The sequence below is a fragment of the Tachypleus tridentatus genome, chromosome 6 (genome assembly GCF_004210375.1).
Source record: "Tachypleus tridentatus isolate NWPU-2018 chromosome 6, ASM421037v1, whole genome shotgun sequence".
Taxonomy (NCBI): Eukaryota; Metazoa; Arthropoda; class Merostomata; order Xiphosura; family Limulidae; genus Tachypleus; species Tachypleus tridentatus.
This window is the reverse complement of record NC_134830.1, coordinates 114,753,935-114,774,146: the sequence shown is the minus strand read 5'-3', so window position 1 is coordinate 114,774,146 and position 20,212 is coordinate 114,753,935. Positions and strand designations below refer to the sequence as shown.

Below are 20,212 nucleotides of genomic sequence, written 5' to 3'. Positions count from 1 at the left end.
TTACGAACTGACGTCACTTCAATGCTGGAATCCTCTGTTTCTCGTTGTAAATCAATATAATTTGAAATTGTAGGAAAAAAAATCGTAGTTCGATTTATTGCTACTTACTTTTGTACTTAAAATGCACTATTCATCTCACCGAATTGAATGTATGTATACAATTAAAGATAAAACCTACCGAATGCTTCATCATATTATGAAATATTGAAGCATGTAGAGTAAAATCAATCATTGAAGTTCCAAACAGATATAATACCAGATTACAATGAAAGGAAATGAAGGCAAATGGATGACACAGTTTGATAATAAACTTCGTTTGCACAGTATTGTTATTTTCACTTGTGTAAAATGAAAAACCAAGGATAGAGTAACATAGAATCAATTTAAGTGACATTGTATTTCAGCTACGTTAGAAGGAACTGAGATAAATTTATACTTAATTTTAGTACACTAAAGTGTTATACATAACAATAAAAGATATTCCTTTTTCAACCTCTGTTTTGGTAAACGGTTGGAAACACTGATCACTTAAAGTTAATTTAATCGTTTTATTGATTTTAAATAGACTTGTTTGTAGAATTAGTAAACATCCTGGCAATTGCATAAAAGACTATACTCTTTCTCTTTTCTTCAAATTCTTTTACCAAACATTCTGGGGTTATGAACTTGAACCTAGGACTCAAGTACTATTCCAAGAGTCTGTTTTTACTTAAAATTTAATATTAGGTATTGAACTTTGTTATCCAAAATATTCTATTTCCTAATTTGGAAGTTTCGCAATTATATAGTGTTTGACTGATTGAATACGAACCTTTCATATAATGATAAAGATTATTTTATTTATTTTCAGGGACTTGTCATATTTCATGGTCCTTTTATCTGATGGGCAGTGGTGTCGTCCTGCTGCTCTTTTGTACCGTCTTGTCACTCTGGGCATCACGAATCAAGCCCCACTCCTACCGGATATGACCCATGAGCAGGAGCTTTGTGAACGTCTAATAAATGACGTACCTAGTATCGTAGAGACCACAAATAAATATGATGGATATCGCTACTGTATTATTTACATTGATCAAAGAAAACTGTCAGGCATAAAGTGTTCATGGAGCAATTTATTTCCTTCCATTAGGATGTGTTTGCTAGAGTAAAAACACATTAACTTGTAGAAGGAAAAACTATATAACTGATATGGGATTATGGTTTATATGATGTACGATATATTGATAATAACTCAATTATCAAATTTGCGTACATTAGGAAAAATTCAGAAGCAACGTTTATTACACTATTACAGAAGTGTTTTAAGAGATTCGCATAAGAGTTACCTGTTGTTTACGTACAGTATACGAAAATAAGACACCATTTTTATTTATCACCTAAAAGATAAAACGTGTTTTAAGTGTTAAATATAAACTCAAATAATTTTACAGGAGATTCAGTTTAATAATCTACGTTAGCGATAAACCTGTGAAATAATTCAAAACATAATAATTGGTGTTGTGTGGTATAAATGATTATACAGAAATTTACCGTTAAGTCAGTATTTTATTTATTCTAACCTAGTACTAGTTCACGCTATTCTGGGATCTTTTACGTGAACTTTACAATAATAAAACACTCCATAATGCAACTGTTTGTGATTAAGAAACACGTAGAACAAAGAAAATTTTCATAAACTTCAAAAACAGCAATAAAAACCCGACGAACCTCTAGCGCTTTAGATATGTGGGCCTATATATATGCAAAAACGGCTCGTTTGGGTTGAGAAAATATTTTACGTAGAAGAGCTGAGATCTGTGGGCCTGTTTTCTTTACTGAAGAAGACAGCACCATCTCTCGGAAGCTTTCGAATTTTAATCATGTTATTTTTCTTACGTGATTTATAACGCTGGTATTTCGCATTTTTTAATGAGAAAACCTTCTTATAGGGCAGTCAGTATGTTTATTTTATAACATTTAATTTTTGTAAATTATAATGGATTGTAAAAATAGTTGTTATTAACTAAACGTAGCAATTTCGTCAAGATTATGATTCTGGTAATAAAGTTTAAATAATTTCTTAAAACTTTAGTTGATTAATATCAGAACGACTTGCGAGGATAGGATCATATAGACTCGTGTAAACAGTTTTCGAAACTCTGTATGGACTAAAGAACTCGTGAAATCCTTAAGATATTTTATATAGAAAGACTGGCGAAACAAAATCTCTGTTTAATTACTGAGTACGGTAACAAGCAAACCCATACAAATTGCTCACTAGGATCTGGACCCTATCATGATCGAACGGTATTAAAATAAGATTCAGTAATGTACATATTCTTTTGTATATTTTTTAAGAAAAAAACGTTTTTACGGTCTGTTCTCATTACTATTGACATTCTTAAATAAACATGTAAAATGTGTCAAAGTTTATTTTGATAAACTTTGCGTTTTGTAGAAGAACTAACCACAGTTATTTTGGTCTGTTATTGTTTTTTGTAGGAAGGCTGCTGCAGACGAACTGGTTGTTAGAACCAAAACTTATCCACAACAAAGTCTTAAACGTGCTTCCACAGATAAGATATAAAGTTCGTATATGCAAAGGTTTCTTCATCAATTCTTATGCTGTTACATCAGTTTAATAAAGTTGAGAACTTTCTGATAAAGTAACCAATTTACTGAGATAAAACTTTATCTAATTACATACAAAATTAAGTAAACTCCATCGATGTACTAGTACACGCTGCTAAAACTAAAGAGAGCAATAAGTTTGTCTGTTTGAAATTTCACGCAAAGATAAACAAGGGCCATCTGCGCTGACCGCCTCTAATTTTGCAATGTAATACTAGAGCAGGGGTTTCCAACTTAGGAGTGCCCGAGGGCCACAACTATATTCACGAGTCTAGTGGCGGACGGTATTGTGTTTTTGTCAAATTAGTGCTTGTTAGTGTATTACGTAATGCAAAATAAAAAGTAAATAGATCCATGGTAGGGTTAATTTATGTCTTTTCAACATGGTAAAATGAGTTCCAATTGGGGAAGGAGTGAGTTACTTTACGTTACATGATACTTGGACGGGCATATTTGTGAAAAAAGATGTATTTCATTGTGATAATAAAAGGAAAATGTAATTTAAACATGTTGAATTACGTAATAAATAAATTTAATTAAACAAATGCTGCATATAAAAGAAACTAGAATAGCAAACATATCGATGATATTTAACGTAGTAAGAACATAAAATTTTCAGTGTGAACTTTAAGGTCGCTTAGTAACACTGACCAAAGCGGGTACGTCGACATGAAGTTCTGTTGTTGCTAGTCTCAGGATGCGAAGCAAAGAAGAATCCGTGAGGCGACTTTTGTTGTGATTCTTAATGAATTACATCGTGAAAAACACATTTTCACATATGTATGTGCTACCAAACGTTGATGACCTTTTCTGTCCAAAAGCACGCAGATTTGGAAATTGATTTTTTGAAAGTAGTTTAAAGAAATCTGATCCTTTTTCTTGTCTGGTTTGCAGAAACGGATCAGCTTGCAAATCACATAATTTAAGTCAGCTTGTTGATTTTATATGTCAACACAAAGAGGATTATTGAACAGCTTTATCCTGCTTTTTATAATTTCAATTTTTTTTTAGACTTGCGTTAAACACATGTATGATATCTTCAATATTTACACAAAATTCTGAACAATCAAGTGGCTCGTCATTTTTTAACTGTTCTGTTAATTGCTGACAACTGGGAAGGTGGGCCAAGTCGTTGTTTTCTAAACAAACTTTGAAAATTCTTAACTTATTTCGAAACTCATTTATGTTTCCCATTAAATCTGATACCATCTGGTTCCGCCCCCAGAGCTTCAGGTTGAGATCGTTAAGATGAGTAGTGATGTCTGTGAGAAAAGCCAGTTGTTTCAGAAAATCCTTACTTTTGAGCTCTTCTTCAAATTGTGTTGTATCCGATGAAATGAACTGATCGAGGAATGCAGAGGTTTCCTTCCTTATTTCAAAGAATCATTTAAGACACTTTCCGGCACTGAGCCACCTTACTTGGTTGTAAAGAGCCATATCCTCCAAAAACTGCTTCAGCTGCCAATGTAAAAGAGTTTTATTTCCTCCTCTTATCATGTTAATAAGTTTAACAATGAGTTTAAAAACTTCGTTTTGTTTCTTTGATTTCACACACAAAGCTTCTTGATGAATAACACAATGAAATGTTGGACAAGTTACTTCATTTTCCCTAAGAAAACCAACAAAGCCTAATTTTTTCCCAATCATCGCAGGTGCGTCATCTGTTACTATTGCTGAACACTTATTGAAACCTTTGATTTTATCAACTGAGTTTTTCACTGCCTCGAAGATATCCTTTCCTTTTCTGGTCCCACGAAGAGCACATACATTCAATAATTCCTCTTTCGTCGAAAAATCTTCATGAATAATGCGTACAAGTGTTAACAGCTGACTTACAACTGCTTGATCAGTACTTTCGTCAAGAAAAAACGAGAAATAAGTACTTTTTTTCAATCAATCCAACAAATGATCTTTATAATTGTTCTACCATATCAGAAACCCTTATTTGAATGGTTTGGATGGAAAGCGACACTGATTGAAATTTCTCAGCAATTTTGGCATCCCCAAGCGTCTTTGCCATTTCAACAACACATTTCTTTACTAAACTGCCATCAATAAAAGGTTTCTTTGCTCTTCCAAGTTCAAGAGAAACGATGTACGAAGCATTCAAAACAGATGTCTGACAACTTGCTAAACATACTCGTTTGTTTTTTAATTTCTTGCTGAAATCCGCAATCTGAACTTTTCGAGTTTCTCCTTCATATTTTTCATACTTTTCTTCATGCATGCATCGTTGAATAATGCCTTTTCACATTAAATTCTTTGGGCACTGATATAAATTGCATACAAACCAAACGCTGCAACTTGCCGTTATTGTTTGTAATTAAATGATCAAGTTCCCAACGTTCCTGGTACACTTTGTTTTCACTGTTAATCTTACATTTCTTAAAAATTTTGCTCATGTTTATTTTTACCACGGAACTGAACAGTGATAATTAACAACACGCCACCTCCACAACAGCAAACGGACAGATTGGCAACAGCCACCAGCCGAACGAGTTCACTTTTTCTAGCAGGGAGAATGAGGATATAATACGCCGAGGTGTATGTGATATAATTTAAAAGCTATTACTATCAAGTTATTAATGTAAATTTATAGAGGCATCAATAATAAACATATAGGTGCACACAAAATAAATTTTAAAATTTCATTAGTGAATGTTAGCTGGAGCTTTCATGTATTTTTACCTCGCAAGTCAGAATTTTTCATTTCTTTACTACAAAAGAAATATTATAAAAGCAGATTATTTTTCAACAGACCTTCGCGGGCCACATAAAACCATGCTGGGGGCCGCTTGTTAGAAATTCCTGCCTAGAGGAAAGACAACTAGTCATCACCAGCCATCGTCAACTTTTGGGATACTTTTTTACCAACGAATAATAGGATTGACCGTTACATATAACGCCGCAAGAGCTGAAAAGGCGAGCATGTTTGGTAGGACAGAGATTTGAACTCCCGACATAAAGACTGTGAGTTGAGCCCCCTAACCACCTGACCGTGTCAGATCCGGGCAACAACCTTCTTAAACGTATATTTTTTATATTAGCAGAAAACTTAAGCCGTCAACATATTCTTCAGTACAACAGACCTATAATGTAGCTTTATGTAGCTGTTCCAAACAGTGCATGATCTTCGTGAAGCCATCTTCACCACTTGGAATAACATTCCAGCCAGCCTTCTGCAAACGCTTATATCGACCATGCCAAAGCAAATGTTTGCAGTTATTCGCAATGACGTCCGTGCAACTCACTACTGAGACCTCTTATTGGGCATTTCCTACTCTGTTTTGGACTTCTTTTTGGTATGGTTTTAAACTTTTGACCAGCTAGTAGTTAGGCTAATTTCATAGTGTTCACATTTTCCTTATTAAATGCTAAAAAAGTTTTTTAGTTTTATTTTCCTTTTTCTTATTTTCATCTTTTGAAGCTCTACTAAAAAAGTGGTTGAGCCTAACAACGCAAAATGCATATTTTTTCTTTACGTTTTTTGACCTTAAAATTTTGGCTTACAGTGTATTTACTTTGTTTTTAGGGTTATAAGCTGACAGTTGGAGAAGGTTGGGAAGTATGTAATAATAAGGAAAATCATGAAAAGAGGTGTATACTATTTTTAAATAAATTTGATTTTCTGACAGTTAACACATAGATTATCTTCCTAACAAAAACAGATTAACTCAATAAATTAGGAAATGCTCTATATATTGGATAACTTAACCGAGTTTCTAAATAACAACTACAACAACAAAACAAAACAGAAAACACAAAGTGCATACTTCCGCATCTAGATTCATAGTCAATTTTACTGTATTGTGTCTATCTTTGCATCTTTCTTTTCCCTAGGATTAATTCTGTAGAACTAAAAATGATCATTAAATGCCTTTACTCAATAATCTCTTAGTTGATCTAGATCAAGAAGGCGTATCTTAGAGTAATAGGTAAACTCGTTTTCTTTATTTATTCAATAATGTCACATTATGTCTTTTGTTCTCTCACTGTTTTGGTCGGCTGTGTCTCTCAGACACATCCATAAAACTATGCTCACCAGATAAAATTAACGACGAATTAGACAAAATAAAACAATACTTCATCAGCACCTATAAGTTTCCTCCACAAACCGTAGAAAACATCATACGCACACACCTAGACAAAAAGAAAAATCAACCAACAAAAAAATATATCTCACGAATCAAGAAATCACGAAACCATATACTGCTGCATGCCATATATTCCTAACATCAGCAGAAAAATAACCAACATTTGGTAAAAACTAGTAACAAAATGTGACATTCCAGTTAATACCAAATTTATTCAAAAACCCGGCACAAAACTGAGGTCTATACTATGTAAAAACTACACTGACAAACACCACACCAACATTATTTATAAAATACAATGTGATAACTGCCACGACTTCTATATTGGAGAAACAAGTAGAAAAATGGAAACCAGATTCAAAGAACATAAAAAGTTACCTTCACACGTTTTCGAACACTGCAAGTCATATAAACACAACATAACCATAGAAAACACTCAAATACTAAATAAAGAAACAAACATAAACAAACGCAAAATTAAAGAAGCCTTACTTATACAACAACTTAAACCCAAAATAAACCAATATAAAGGAACGCCTTTATACCTATATTAATATAATAAAATAAATAAAATTATATATTCAAACATCTAATACCGCCCTCTACATTTCGACACACAGTTACACAACCCCTTTCAAACATGTGGTCAGCTTCCGGTCAGTTACCTCTTTCTTTGTGAACCTGACGATGACCGAAGAAGGTCGAAACGTTGTTCGCTCTTCTATGTAAAATATTTTCTCAACCCAAACGAGCCGTTTTTGCATATAAATTTCTCAACAAGTGGGTTTCTCGACATCACTGAAAACTTTCGTTCACTTTTCTACGTCCCATATTTTGTGCTTCTCAGCAAAGTTTAACCGAGCTGTTTCGTGATATGGAAGAAAGCGTGACTTTTGAAGACGTTTACGGTTTTTAAAGCCTTTCTCTCGTAGATGCCGCCTTATTGTTCTTGAGCTGCATTCTACGTCCGTAAGAGCTTTAATCTGGTTCGACGATCGGCTGCTGTCTTCCCAGACAACCCGTCGAATCCTCCTGCTCAACGCCGGCGAAATTTTCTTGGGCCGACCACTTGAAATTCTTGTCCCGTATCTCTCAGAGTCTTTTAAGAAATTTGCAATAGCAGTTTTACTACGCCCAATCTCACCAGCGATGGCACGTTGAGAGAGACCTTACGTTTGCAGCTCGACAATTCTACCATGTTCAAACTCTGTCAACTTTTTAGCCTTTGCCATGTGTTTTCCCAATGTAACACAGGAGATGTCAGTAGGAGATGTTGACAACGCTAATGCTTGAGCACAAATGACTACATTTCGTTACGTGTTTACCGATTAACGCTTCGTTTCAGTATGGTTTTAAACTTTTGACCAGCTAGTATTTAGGCTAATTTCATAGTGTTCACATTTTCCCTATTAAATGCTAAATAATTTTTTATTTTCCCTTTTCTTATTTTCACCTTTCGAAGCTCTACTCAAATAGTTACATTTTAAGTGGTAATTGAAATAGTATCTAAAATGTAGATCTGATTCGTAATTAATTAACTGACATATTTTAGTTATTTGTTTGTTGTATAACATGAAATCGTATTTTATATATGTATACACTGAAGACATTTATTTGGCAGAATCATTTTACAGTTATAAAAATAATAAGTACATAAATTAACTTAATAGGTGGCACTAATTTACAATTAGTATTGTTTGCTAGATGTAGAGTAAAATTTGGGTGTTAAATTCTCAAGTATAGTTTAAATATTAAAGAGTTGTGTAGATAGACATATTTTGCTGTATATTTAGGAAGGATTTCACGTTTTAGTAAACATAATATGAATCCATTAACGTAAGTAGAGCACAACAAAAACTACAGCAGACAGTGCTAGTAACAATGTTACTATGTTATTACTATTAGTGCTTTACCTGTTCATCTTCATGTGTATATGTTATTATTTATATATTCAGTATGAATTGTAATGACTGATGTAGTATCTTGTAATTTTAATAAGTTAAACAGTTAAGTTATAGAAGGTGTTACTGTTAGCGTAACGTCTTAATAAGGTTACGTGCAAGTTTTGGATCCATCGGAATTGTTGTCAGAGTGTAAGCCTAGTTATTACATGTACTTTAGCTTATTTGTTACTTTACAATTTCCAGTGATGATCTTGTATGTAGCATTCAATATGTGTCAGTATCAGCCTAAACTTTCAAGTTACAGGCCATGAATGTGTAAAATATTTGGAATTTACTGTTTGTTTTTTGACAGCTTAGCTGTTCGATAGTGTTTGGTATACCTAGTTATATGTCTAAATAACAAGTATCATGTGTTGCATATTTTATAATTAATCACATGGGAACTGTATGAATAGAATATTTAATTGTAGCAGAGAATATAATTCATTATCAGGTGATGCCTGGCATGGCCAGGTGATTAGGGTGCTTGGCACCCAGTCTTTGGGTTGCAAGTTCAAATTTCCATCACATCAAACATGCTTGCCCTTTCAGCCATGGGGGTGTTATAATGTGATATCCAATACCATTATTTGTTGGTAAAGAGTAACCCAAGAGTTGGCTGTGGGTGGTGATGACTAGCTGCCTTCCATTTAGTCTCTCACTGCTAAATTAGGGAGGGTATTACAAATAGCCCTCATGTTGCTTTGCTCAAAATTCAAAACAAATCAAACCATAACTAAGTTTGATACCTCAGTATTCTGAGCAGCTGTGGAATAGTTTCTGTTTAAGAATACTAAAAGTATTAATATTTTTAAGTTTTGTATATATAATCCACCAACACTGAGATAGGGTATACCTCATATTTTTGAAAAGTCAACAGGAATTGTTGAATGATAAATTTAAAATGGTTCAACAAAAATCTCTTTTGAGTATTCTTGTTACTGAAAGGTTCCTACCATGTGAATTTCTTGAAATTTACTGCGTGGAAGAAGAGGATTGTTCATAACTGTTGTAATTTGCGTATCCAATTACCTCGCTGCTGGCTATATCTGTAACTGTTAATTATGCAGACTAAAAATAGTAGTTTTCCTGTTGCAACTTGCAACTATATATAGTGATTAAAATTGATACCTGTTGGGAACATTACATTACAGGACTCTCAGAACATATCTTTCATGATCAGTAAATATAAAAGAACATGCTGGGCAAGAAATTTGTGTTTTCTTTTAAAGAAAGAGATATCCTTCATGCTGTGCTGTATCTGTAAATCAAGGATTACACATAAAAAAGTCTATGTATTTTTACTCGTCAGTATTTTGTTTTGACATGATTAGACATTTTGTCTGGTTTTAATGTGAACATTATACAAAATGGAAAACAAAACAGAAGTTGGCAGTATGATATTAAATTTCACTTTTGCATGAATATTATATTATTTGCTATTTCTTTGCTCAGAATACAACCAGATATTAAGAACAAAATGTCATAGGCATGAGTTTAAAAATGAATTCAAACATCTTGAATAGGATGGGTAAGCATTCCTCTTGAACCATCTAAATTAACTACTTATTGTTGACAGTATGATATTAAATTTCACTTTTGCATGAATATTATATTATTTGCTATTTCTTTGCTCAGAATACAACCAGATATTAAGAACAAAATGTCATAGGCATGTGTTTAAAAATGAATTAAAACATCTTGAATAGGATGGGTAAGCATTCCTCTTGAACCATCTAAATTAACTACTTATTGTTATCTTGTGTAGCTTGCATTATTATCATATGTGTAACTGACTAATACATAAAATGATGTGCTATGCATCTCTGTACAGATCTTTAGTAAAAGTATTGATGGATAAACTTCAAACAGTTCACTAGATCCAAATGGATGTATGCTATCCAAAGATCTTGGACTGTTTTACTTTCTAGAATTTGTACTTTATCTCCAGTAATTTTCATGTTGATAGATTTCCAAATGATTTGTTTTCAACAGTGTTTCTTGTGGTATTATGACATTATTAGGATATAAGTTATATATAATTAAATCTAAGTGCATAGTAGCATTTAGCCTTTGTTTTTGCTATTAGTTTTAAGTTCTCTGAGTTAGATGATTTGTTAAATTTGCAGTGAATAAGAATACAAAAACTTATGAATATTTTTATTTCTGTAAAGCTAGCAGCACAAGCAAACTTCTGTAGTAAAATAACAATTTATGAGCTTATTGAACATATACATTTAAATTCACTTTATAGGGAATCTGTTACTGAGATTTTTAAAGAATTGATAGTAACTGAGAGTATCTCTCAAATACCATACAGTTGAGGGAATATTGATTTTTTAGCATTTCTATCTAAATTGATAAAGTCTAAAACTTAATGCAGACAGTAAACTGTAGTTTACATTTGTAGAAGAGTTCTCTTGAAATGATTTAATGTTACGTTTTGTCAGGTGTTGTATGAATGTTTTTAGGTATTACTGTGACCATACTTTCTGGGTAACACAGAAGTTGGATTGTGTTCCTTTTTAATTGCTCTTGTCATTATTGCTTAAAGAAATGGATCTAGTTTCCTACCTTATCCTTTATTTCATTAAACTGATGCAATATAAGTTTAATGTCTTTGGGTGTGCTATTTTTTCATCTAATGTTACATTTTTATACATTGTTAAATCCTCGACTGTGACCAACTTATAATTATTATGGACATGATCTTTTATAGAGTACTATTAACTGACTGTACTTTTAGTAAGCAGTGTCTCTAATGGAAGATGTTTATTTAAGAATATGATCAACTAGTGGAATAGTATGCAAGTTTCATTGCTGTTTAGTTGAAATATGATGTGTATGTATAATGATAAGCAATGATTAATGAAGTTTAAATGATTTTATTTTTTACTACTCTTTAATTAATATAGATTATTGAATACTTGTGGGAGCTCAGCAGCATTATAACTAAATTATATCTCTATAAGTTGGTCATTGTTATAATTCTTTTACAAATGTTTTATGAAAAATTTGAAAAAGAAAAAATTATGGACCTGAGAGGTATAAAATTGAAGTTAAGTAATTTTACCATATAATTTTATAGATTTACTATTTTCTAGTTTTGATTCTTTATGTAATCTGAAATTCTTTTTGTGCTTGAAATGTGGAATAATTATATTCTACAAACACTTAATTAAAAATGTTTAAATATGATCAGAAAATTTGATAAATCATAGGAGTGCAGTACTGCAGTAACAAATGTAAAATAGGCTCAACCAAACCTTTTTGGAGGTTTTATTTATATTGAATTCTTAACCCTAGAAATTTTATGTGTCTAATTGACCTTTTAAATATGTTTAATTATACATAACATTCATGCTTATAATGTAAAGAAATGTACTACCTCACTAATTATTTCTGATGTATCCATGTATTTTATGTGGAAATGAGTCATCTTGCCATATTTTTCTGGCTAGTTTGTTTTTACTCAGTGTTATTATTGACTAAAACAATGTATTCAACTTGATATAAGGTGTAGACCTTGCCAGTAATGAATGATACCAAAAAATCAATGATTTAAGGGTTAATGTAATTTCTGTTTGAAGGAAAATATATTTTTTTTCTTTTGTGACATATGCAACATATTTTAAAAGACACCATTTTCCCCTTAGTTTGCTTGTGTTATGAGCTAACTTTATAACCAGTACATTTTGAATGCCTCATTTTTTCTCTTTCTAGTAATGTGAAAAATATTACCAAGCTGAACGAGAAGGAACTCTCTCTTGGATTAAACAGCAAAACTTCATGGCATAATTTGTATAAACATAGTGCTTGGATTTTTATTGGTGGGCTACCATATGATCTGACAGAAGGAGATATTATATGTGCTTTCTCTCAGTAAGTATTTTTTCTTTCGCAGTATTTTATTTGTTATTAAATGTGTTAGTGATATATAGTTAGATCTCTTATTTCCAAATGACTCCTTCCTACTTAATTTTAAATTATTTCTACTTGCCCTATCATTCTTGTCATAAAACAAAAAAAAGATGATGCATCAGTTCTTCAGGGTGTTCGGAAAGTCACTGTGCAGTTTTGTAATCATATTTTACTCAGTCTATTTCAAGCCAGCAACTGATAGTGGTGTTTAGAAACCAAATAAGAAGGATCCAGGCCTGTATTGATGCCAATTGGGGTCACTTTCAACATTGTTTATAATTGTCATTCATATTTACCTCCTGTATTGTGTGTTGAAACATGTCTGTTAATAAATATATAAGTGCACAGTGACTTTTCGAACACCCTGTATTTGTTACAATCACATCCACTGCAACCCTTTTTTAATTGTTGAGATTATAATTTGTACTTCATTGAAAGCCCCTCTACACCAGGAATCACATTATCAGACCTTCTTTGAACTTTCCATTGACTCTATGTTGTAATTAAAGCCTAAATAGCCTAAGACTGAACACAGTATTCTGAATGAGGTCTAACCAGAGACCTGTAAAGGACATTATAATTTCTACACCTTTTAAGCTCATTATTCTTGTAGGTAAAACAGTCTTATTTGCTGTACCTTTCTGCTGGCAACAACACACTGTATGTGAAGCTCAAGAGAGTGATTGATCAAAACATCAATTTTTTTTTTTCCATAATGCTTTTGAGTCAGTTTCCATCAAGGTGGTAATTAAAATTTAAATTAAGGAAGCCCACACTGATTGCTTTGTAATTAGGATAATTAAATATCATTTGTGCATTATGCGAAATTATCCAATCCTCCTTTTTAAAACAACATTATCAGCCTAGTACACACAAACTTTAATATTATCATCAAAGTTGACCAGTTTGTTTACCATTTTCATATAAATTATCATATGTATATCTAAGAGAAAGGATCCCAGTACATAGCCTTAGGTACAACATTTATTATAATCATTTGCCTCCTCTTCTCTAACCTACACTTAATTCCTTGAGCTAACTTCTCTGCCAACCTATAATTTTCTTTTCTGGTGTTTTGTCTGGCACTTTGTCAAAATCTTATCAAAAATACATGTATACCAGATCTACACACTTACCTGCATCAGCAGTAACATCTTTGAAGAAGGTTAAAAGATTTGTGAGACAGATATTTGCTTTATGAAGCCATGCTGGTGGTTGAACAAAATTATAGACTTTCTTAGATAACTTTAATCAGTATCTAGAAAATTTTTACCACAACAGAAGTAAGGTGCTACTTGTTATCTCCCTTAAAAATTGGTATAACATTGGTCAGTTTCTAGTTTTTTGGTACATAGCTACTATCCAAATACTAACATTTTTTTAGTAAGTTGTTTATTTATGCAACAATTAATCTCTTAATGTCCTATAAAGTTTCCTTTTGCTGTGGAAATTTTTGTGCTGGAAAACTGACTAACTTTGGTATAGAAAAATTAAAAAAAAAATCATCAAAATGCTATGACACAACTAGAATGATGCTATAGACACTAGACATATCATAATTTCTAATTGAAGACAAGTTCTTGTCTCTGCTCAGCACAGAGTGTCAAGTCACTGTTTGCATAAAATCCACCAAAGTTTGGACTTCAGTGAGGTATGATTGTCTGCTCTGTTTGAGTAGCAGAAACATACTGTTGGGGCAGCAGGCTGTTTATATTTTTCACATGAAAGTGCATTTAAATAAAGTATCACACTTCAACACAACTGAAGCTCAGTAAAAAAAAACTTTGCTGTTCTCCTTGTATCTTATATAAATTCTCAGTGACTCTGTTTTCGTCAGGGAAACTAAGATGTCTATCTCTAGACTTAAAATAGATGTGGCTTAGATAAGTATTGCCATATAAAGTTAGGTGGGGCATATTTTTCTAGTAGGGACAGAATTGGCATAAAGACTGTTCTTAATTTAATTTGATTTTATGCTTACTGTTATATACACATTGACAAAAAAAAACATCCTAGTATCTGTAATGTTGCAAGTGAAAAAGTACAGGGTTTTTATTTTAAATACACTTGAGTCCGAGTAGTTAGGGTTTTCTTCAAGGGACTTTTCTGATTAAAGTACTAGTATAATAGTTGTTTACTATAATTAATTTGTTTCTTTTCATTAGACTTGAACAAAGATATGTTGAAACCAGTATGTTCACATTAATAAAATAATAGCTTCATGAAACAGATCTTATTGCAAAATTAATAGTAGTTCTAGAAAGGGGAAGTATGTTCTCAGTGCATTGAAAAAAGATAGTTTGAGTTGTTAAAGTGTGCCTCACTAATAGCTGCTTCCAGATTAACACTTTACCTTCATTAGTAGAACACTAACTTTCAGAACAAGTTTTTTGAAGTTGAAATCTTTCTCAGGTGAGCCTAAAACATTGTAATTGGCTTACCATTACTGCAAAAAAGCCTTAGAGTTAATTTTAACATTTTTGTTTTATGATAATGTGCCCATATCAGCTTAATAGTTTCAGTTTGTGACTTATTTGTATCAGTCTTTAGTCTTAAAGTCCAAAATATACCTTGATAGCTGATGAACTGTTTCCAAGAAGTTTGTGTATTCTATTTCTATTAGTGATTTTGATAGTATTTATGCAGTATTACATAAGTTGTGTTGTCAATGTTGAACAGGTATGGGGAAGTTGTAAACCTTAATCTAATTCGGGATAAGAAATCTGGCAAGTCCAAAGGGTTTTGTTTTCTATGTTATGAAGACCAGAGGAGCACTGTTTTAGCTGTGGATAATTTCAATGGTATTAAGGCAAGTATTTTCTGATAGTTGCTATTATAACTGATATGAACAGTGATCTAAGTGTGGCTTTCATCTGACCATGGAAACAACTTGCTTATATATGCTGTTATTTAATGTTCAAAATTTTATTTCAATCTATGTGATAGAAATTTGAGAACAACAATTTGTTATGCCAAGCAGTTGAAATGAAATTATTCTTTGAAAGCTCAAATGTCAAAATATAATGAAGTGTATAGCTCACTGTATTTTATTTAACAGTTAAGTTACAACTTGATATATACCATCATCTTGATACTGTATTGAAAAACTGCATATTGTGAATAAGGCATTATTAATTTGATTGTTCTTCTATTGTGATTTTTGAATTATTCAAACCATACTTGTGTGTGTTGCATACCACAGCTGTTTAATATTTGTGATAGGTAAGTTGAGTCACTGATATGACATAAGGTTTACAAAGTTTTTATGTTAACCTATTTAGCAATACAAACAGTCTAAAATTTAATGTGGATATTATTGGAAATGACATCACCATCAGTTGATAGATTATCTGGTTAAAAATATTGTCAAATCATATTTATCCAATTAAATATTAGAAATTTAGATTAAAGTTCTTACTTTATACATTATATTTATTTGTTAAGTGATTTAAATGTAACTTTAATATAAAACTCTCACAGTATTGACAATAATACAATCTTCTACAGTAAAGTTTAAAGTATGTCTTAGAATCAAGATCAATTTATAGCTCTATAAATAGTTGAATAATAGTATTTACAATATTTAATAAAGTAATTTTCAGAAGCAGTAATTGAACATGCAAGGAGCAGTTTTTGATCCGAGTATATATATATTTTAACGAGATTGTACTTATATGAACCAAATTAAGTTTACATATTGCTAAAAAATGAAAATTATTAAAATACTGATAAGTTAAGAACAGTAATTGTATGGTGAAGTCTTGTATGAAAATTTATGCTGTTTCCTTTATAGAAACCTGTTAATTCAGACTTTCCTTAGAGAAGAGTGAGCTTATTGTTTAGTATTGTGGTGAACATAAATGTTATTTATTTCAACTATAATATATGTAAAGCATTGTATAGATTGTTTTTAAGTTATTAAAAAAGTGTATTTATTCTCAGAATTGGCAAATTTTTTATTTAGATATATTATGTAATTTTTTCTCTCTAGTTATGTGGAAGAACTATTCGTGTTGATCATGTAGAAAACTACAAGATTCCAAAAGAAAATGAGAATGATGATGACTTGACAAAAACAATACACTTGGAGGGATGTGCTCCAAAGTCTCCTGAATACCATCCAGATGTGAAAAAAGTTCATAAATTAAAGAAAGGTTTGTTAGAAATATCATTATTTAATCTGTTGTTTTGGCAACTTGTTTGTTAGTAACTGTTACACATATTAACTTACAACAAGATCAACAAGATACTGCAGCAACTCTAACTGGTAAAGTCCCAAATTCCTTTCATATGGGAAGACCAGTTAATTTTGTCAAAAGTGAGAAATTTTGTGTATTAAAATTAAGCAACAATAATTATTATGAATTCAGTTCCTAAGAAATGACAGTGTACAAAAAATTATAAATGAACAAAATGTTTTCTTTCTTAAAACACACACATTTGTGGTATAATTTCTAGGAAGTTGATTGATAAAACTACAGTTGATGATAGAAGTTTTTTTTTATATACAAATCAGAAGTGGAAATTGTATATAGACACCGATGAAATTTGCATTAATCCAATATGACAGTGGTGACATATTTATTCTAATTTTGTTCTTATACGACCTCAGCTCATCAACTGATGTTTGTTTCTGGTTCATCATTTGTGAAATTAAATATGAAAACACATTTGGAATTTTCTGAAAAATGGAAGAAAAACTGAATTTTATTAGTCTATAAAAATTTGAGTTGTTTATTAAGAATGAGATCTAGGGATAGAGAAAAATATGTTTTAAACACTTTTTATTCAAGGATTCCCAACTCATAACCCATCTAATTGGGTTAGCACTTTTCCGGGATGCATACTTAGTTGAGGGTTGGTATTCTTCAGTACTGTTTCATTAAAGCCAAATAGTACTCTTATATTTTGGATTTTTGTTTTATTTGTATAGAAATATTATAACTATAAATAGTTTTTGAATGAAAGTATGCTTGTTTTACTGTGTTTTATTCTGAGATGAGGTGTACTGCTTGGAAATCATTAATTTAGACAGTCTCCTGCAAACTGGATAGTAAGTTGAAGGAATTAGTTTTATATAAAAATTAACATAACAAGCAAACTCTTTATAGGTTGTGATGCTTTAGTTTTTTTTTTTTATTATATTTCTTGTATGAATGACAAGTTTTTTATTCTTCATGACCAAGGCCAATCACTGTCCAATGATTACCACAAAAAAAAATAATTTCCCTAGTATGGGGCCAGATTAAAAGGGTGATGATCAAATCTAACTAAACAAGAGTTGGCAATGGGTGCTGTCTATTTTAATTAGCTGCCTTCCTTGCAATGTGTTATTTCAAAATTAGAGATAGCTAATATAAGTATCCCTGAAGTATGCTTCCAAGATTATCTGAAGAAACAAACATGTTTATTTATGATTGAAAGGGCATTTAGTTAGAACTGTGAATTATACTTAAATTTATCTACTTCCTTCGGTTAAAAATTAGTAGGATATTTTCTTTTGAAACACTAGTTTTGTTTTTAAGAAATTGAATTCCTTTGTTGTTGTTATTTTTTTCCATTAGAAAGGAAAAAGAGGAAAGAAAGAGTGAAGAAGTATAGTGATACAGACACTTCCTCTTCTCATGCTTCAGCTAAAGAGATTAAGCCACTTGTTAAGGTAAAGGAAGAGAAGATTGATTCAGGTTACAGTAAGTACCTTAATAAGGATCTAACATCTACTAACTGTTTTCGTGATTTTTCTCACAAACGGAAACTTCAGAATCAACTTGAAGATTCTGTCCAAAGCATAAATATTCAGGTAAAGTTGAAATTACCTAGTGCAAAGCATCTAGATGTTGACCCTCATTGCAGTTCCAAGTTTGTACACAGAAGTGAAAGTCCACTACCAGCCCCACAAAATTCACTCAGAGGTTCAATATCAAGTAAAGATAGACATAAAAGTCCTTCAGCTGAAAGAAATCATTTCACAAAGACTGGAAACTCTTTGTTTAAATCAAGCAACAGTAGAGAAAAATTGGAAGAAAAAAGTCTGTCTAACTGCAGATCCTGGAATAAAGAAAGGTATTACAAATCACACAATCAACAAAACATAGATACTAGTATGGACAAAAATTATATTTCCATATCACAAAAGGGGAGTAGAAAGGTAAAGAGACACAACTGGAGAGAAGAATATATTTTAGAAAAAAGACAGAGAGAAAATGACCAATGTGAAAAAGAAAGATCAAGTGACCGTGTCTTTAAAAAGTCTAAAAGAAAAGAACACAGATCTCAGTTATCTCCATTATCATACAGGCCTGATGATTATTGTGAAGGGAGAAGAGTCAATGAAATAAGTTACACAGAGAACGATAAAGTAAGATACAAAGAACATCGATACGATGAAGACAGTGGACACAGCAGGTATTCAGAATGCAAGTACCACACAGAAGACTTCACAGACAGAAGACGATGTTGGGAAATAGGCAAAAGTTACACAGAGAGAGAAATAGAGTTAGAATGGCTTAGAAAACGTGAAATACAGATAGAAAGAGAAAGCTTCGAGTTTCAGGAAGAATTTAATAGAGACTTTGAATGTGACAGAAGATATTATGATAATTATAGTGATGTACTTAGGGATAGGTTTAATGATAGAACTGCCCTCCAATCTAAACAGAGAAATAGAAAATGGAATGTGAAGAATATTAAAAGGCAATCTAGAACATCACAAAGATAACAGTCATTATATGCATTATGTGGTTTATGTTTTTTTTGTATCATGCATCTTTCAATTTCATCCACTGCAATTGTTGAATTTTGGAAAATGTTAAATTTATAATAAAGCAAGCTGTTATAAATGTAAAGAAGTCTAAGCGTTTTATGTGTGTTCTTTAGAATTTGTGTTCGCTCAGTTGTACCATATAATTTAGTGAATCCATGTTGTTTTTTCCCCAAAATACAGGTTAATGTAACTTTTGATGGAATACATTCAAAATTTATACTCATTAGTTTATACTAAATTTTAAATGTCATTATCAAAATGAAGGCCTGTCATGGCTGTTATTTTCAAGTGAAAACTCTGGAGTAAAGAATAGTTGCATATCCCAGAAGCTTGTCCTATTAATAAACGATGGCACCCCAGTATTTGTGTTCTAATATTAATGGAATGCAACTCCACCTAAACTGAAAATACTATCAGATGGATACCATTTTGTTTTGTCAAAAGATTGACTGTTCCTACAATTTCTTTACTTGGTATACCAGATGTGTAACTTGGATACTTTGGTTTGATTTTGGATGTATCATAAGTAATTTGACTGATGGTGTGAGAAATACATTAATATATCATTATACCCCTTTTCAGGCAACCTTAAGCTTCAAACCATAAATAAGAAACACATCAGTACATTATTATTTTATAGTGTGTAGCATGCTGTTGAATAGCTTGTATATTACTATGTAATACAAATTCAATTGGTATAGTATTTTTTTTAATGACAAACTTGAAAACAAACACTATTATGGTTTATTACAAAATCTACTTAAAAGTATAAATACTATATGTGATTGTGCAGGATCCCCAAGAGTGTTTTTTTTAAAGTAAATAAAACCAACATTGATAAATATTTTTTATTTCTTGTTTTTGAAGTTCATGTGTTGTGC

General features: G+C 31.6%; 2 protein-coding genes across 4 annotated transcripts in view; both read left to right on the top strand.

The window, feature by feature from the left end:
• LOC143253362 (LHFPL tetraspan subfamily member 6 protein-like) overlaps positions 1–3,116 on the top strand; it is a 56,907-nt gene extending 53,791 nt beyond the window's left edge. For both annotated transcript variants that reach the window (XM_076507123.1, XM_076507124.1), the window contains one exon: positions 851–3,116. In XM_076507123.1, the coding sequence (XP_076363238.1) occupies positions 851–969 (119 nt within the window). In that variant the 3' untranslated portion in view covers positions 970–3,116. The remainder of the gene's footprint in view (positions 1–850) is intronic.
• Positions 3,117–5,644: 2,528 nt separating this feature from the next.
• LOC143253361 (uncharacterized) lies at positions 5,645–20,175 on the top strand. Of its 2 annotated transcripts, none has more exons than XM_076507121.1 (5): positions 5,645–5,912; positions 12,371–12,529; positions 15,248–15,377; positions 16,560–16,722; positions 18,133–20,175. In XM_076507121.1, exons 1-5 carry the CDS (start codon positions 5,737–5,739, stop codon positions 19,284–19,286), a joined length of 1,782 nt encoding a protein of 593 aa, XP_076363236.1. In that variant the 5' UTR covers positions 5,645–5,736; the 3' UTR covers positions 19,287–20,175. The 2 variants fall into 2 exon arrangements, with proteins under 2 accessions (XP_076363236.1, XP_076363237.1); XM_076507122.1 differs by lacking the exon at positions 5,645–5,912 and adding an exon at positions 8,373–8,540.
• The last annotated feature ends 37 nt before the right edge of the window (positions 20,176–20,212 follow it).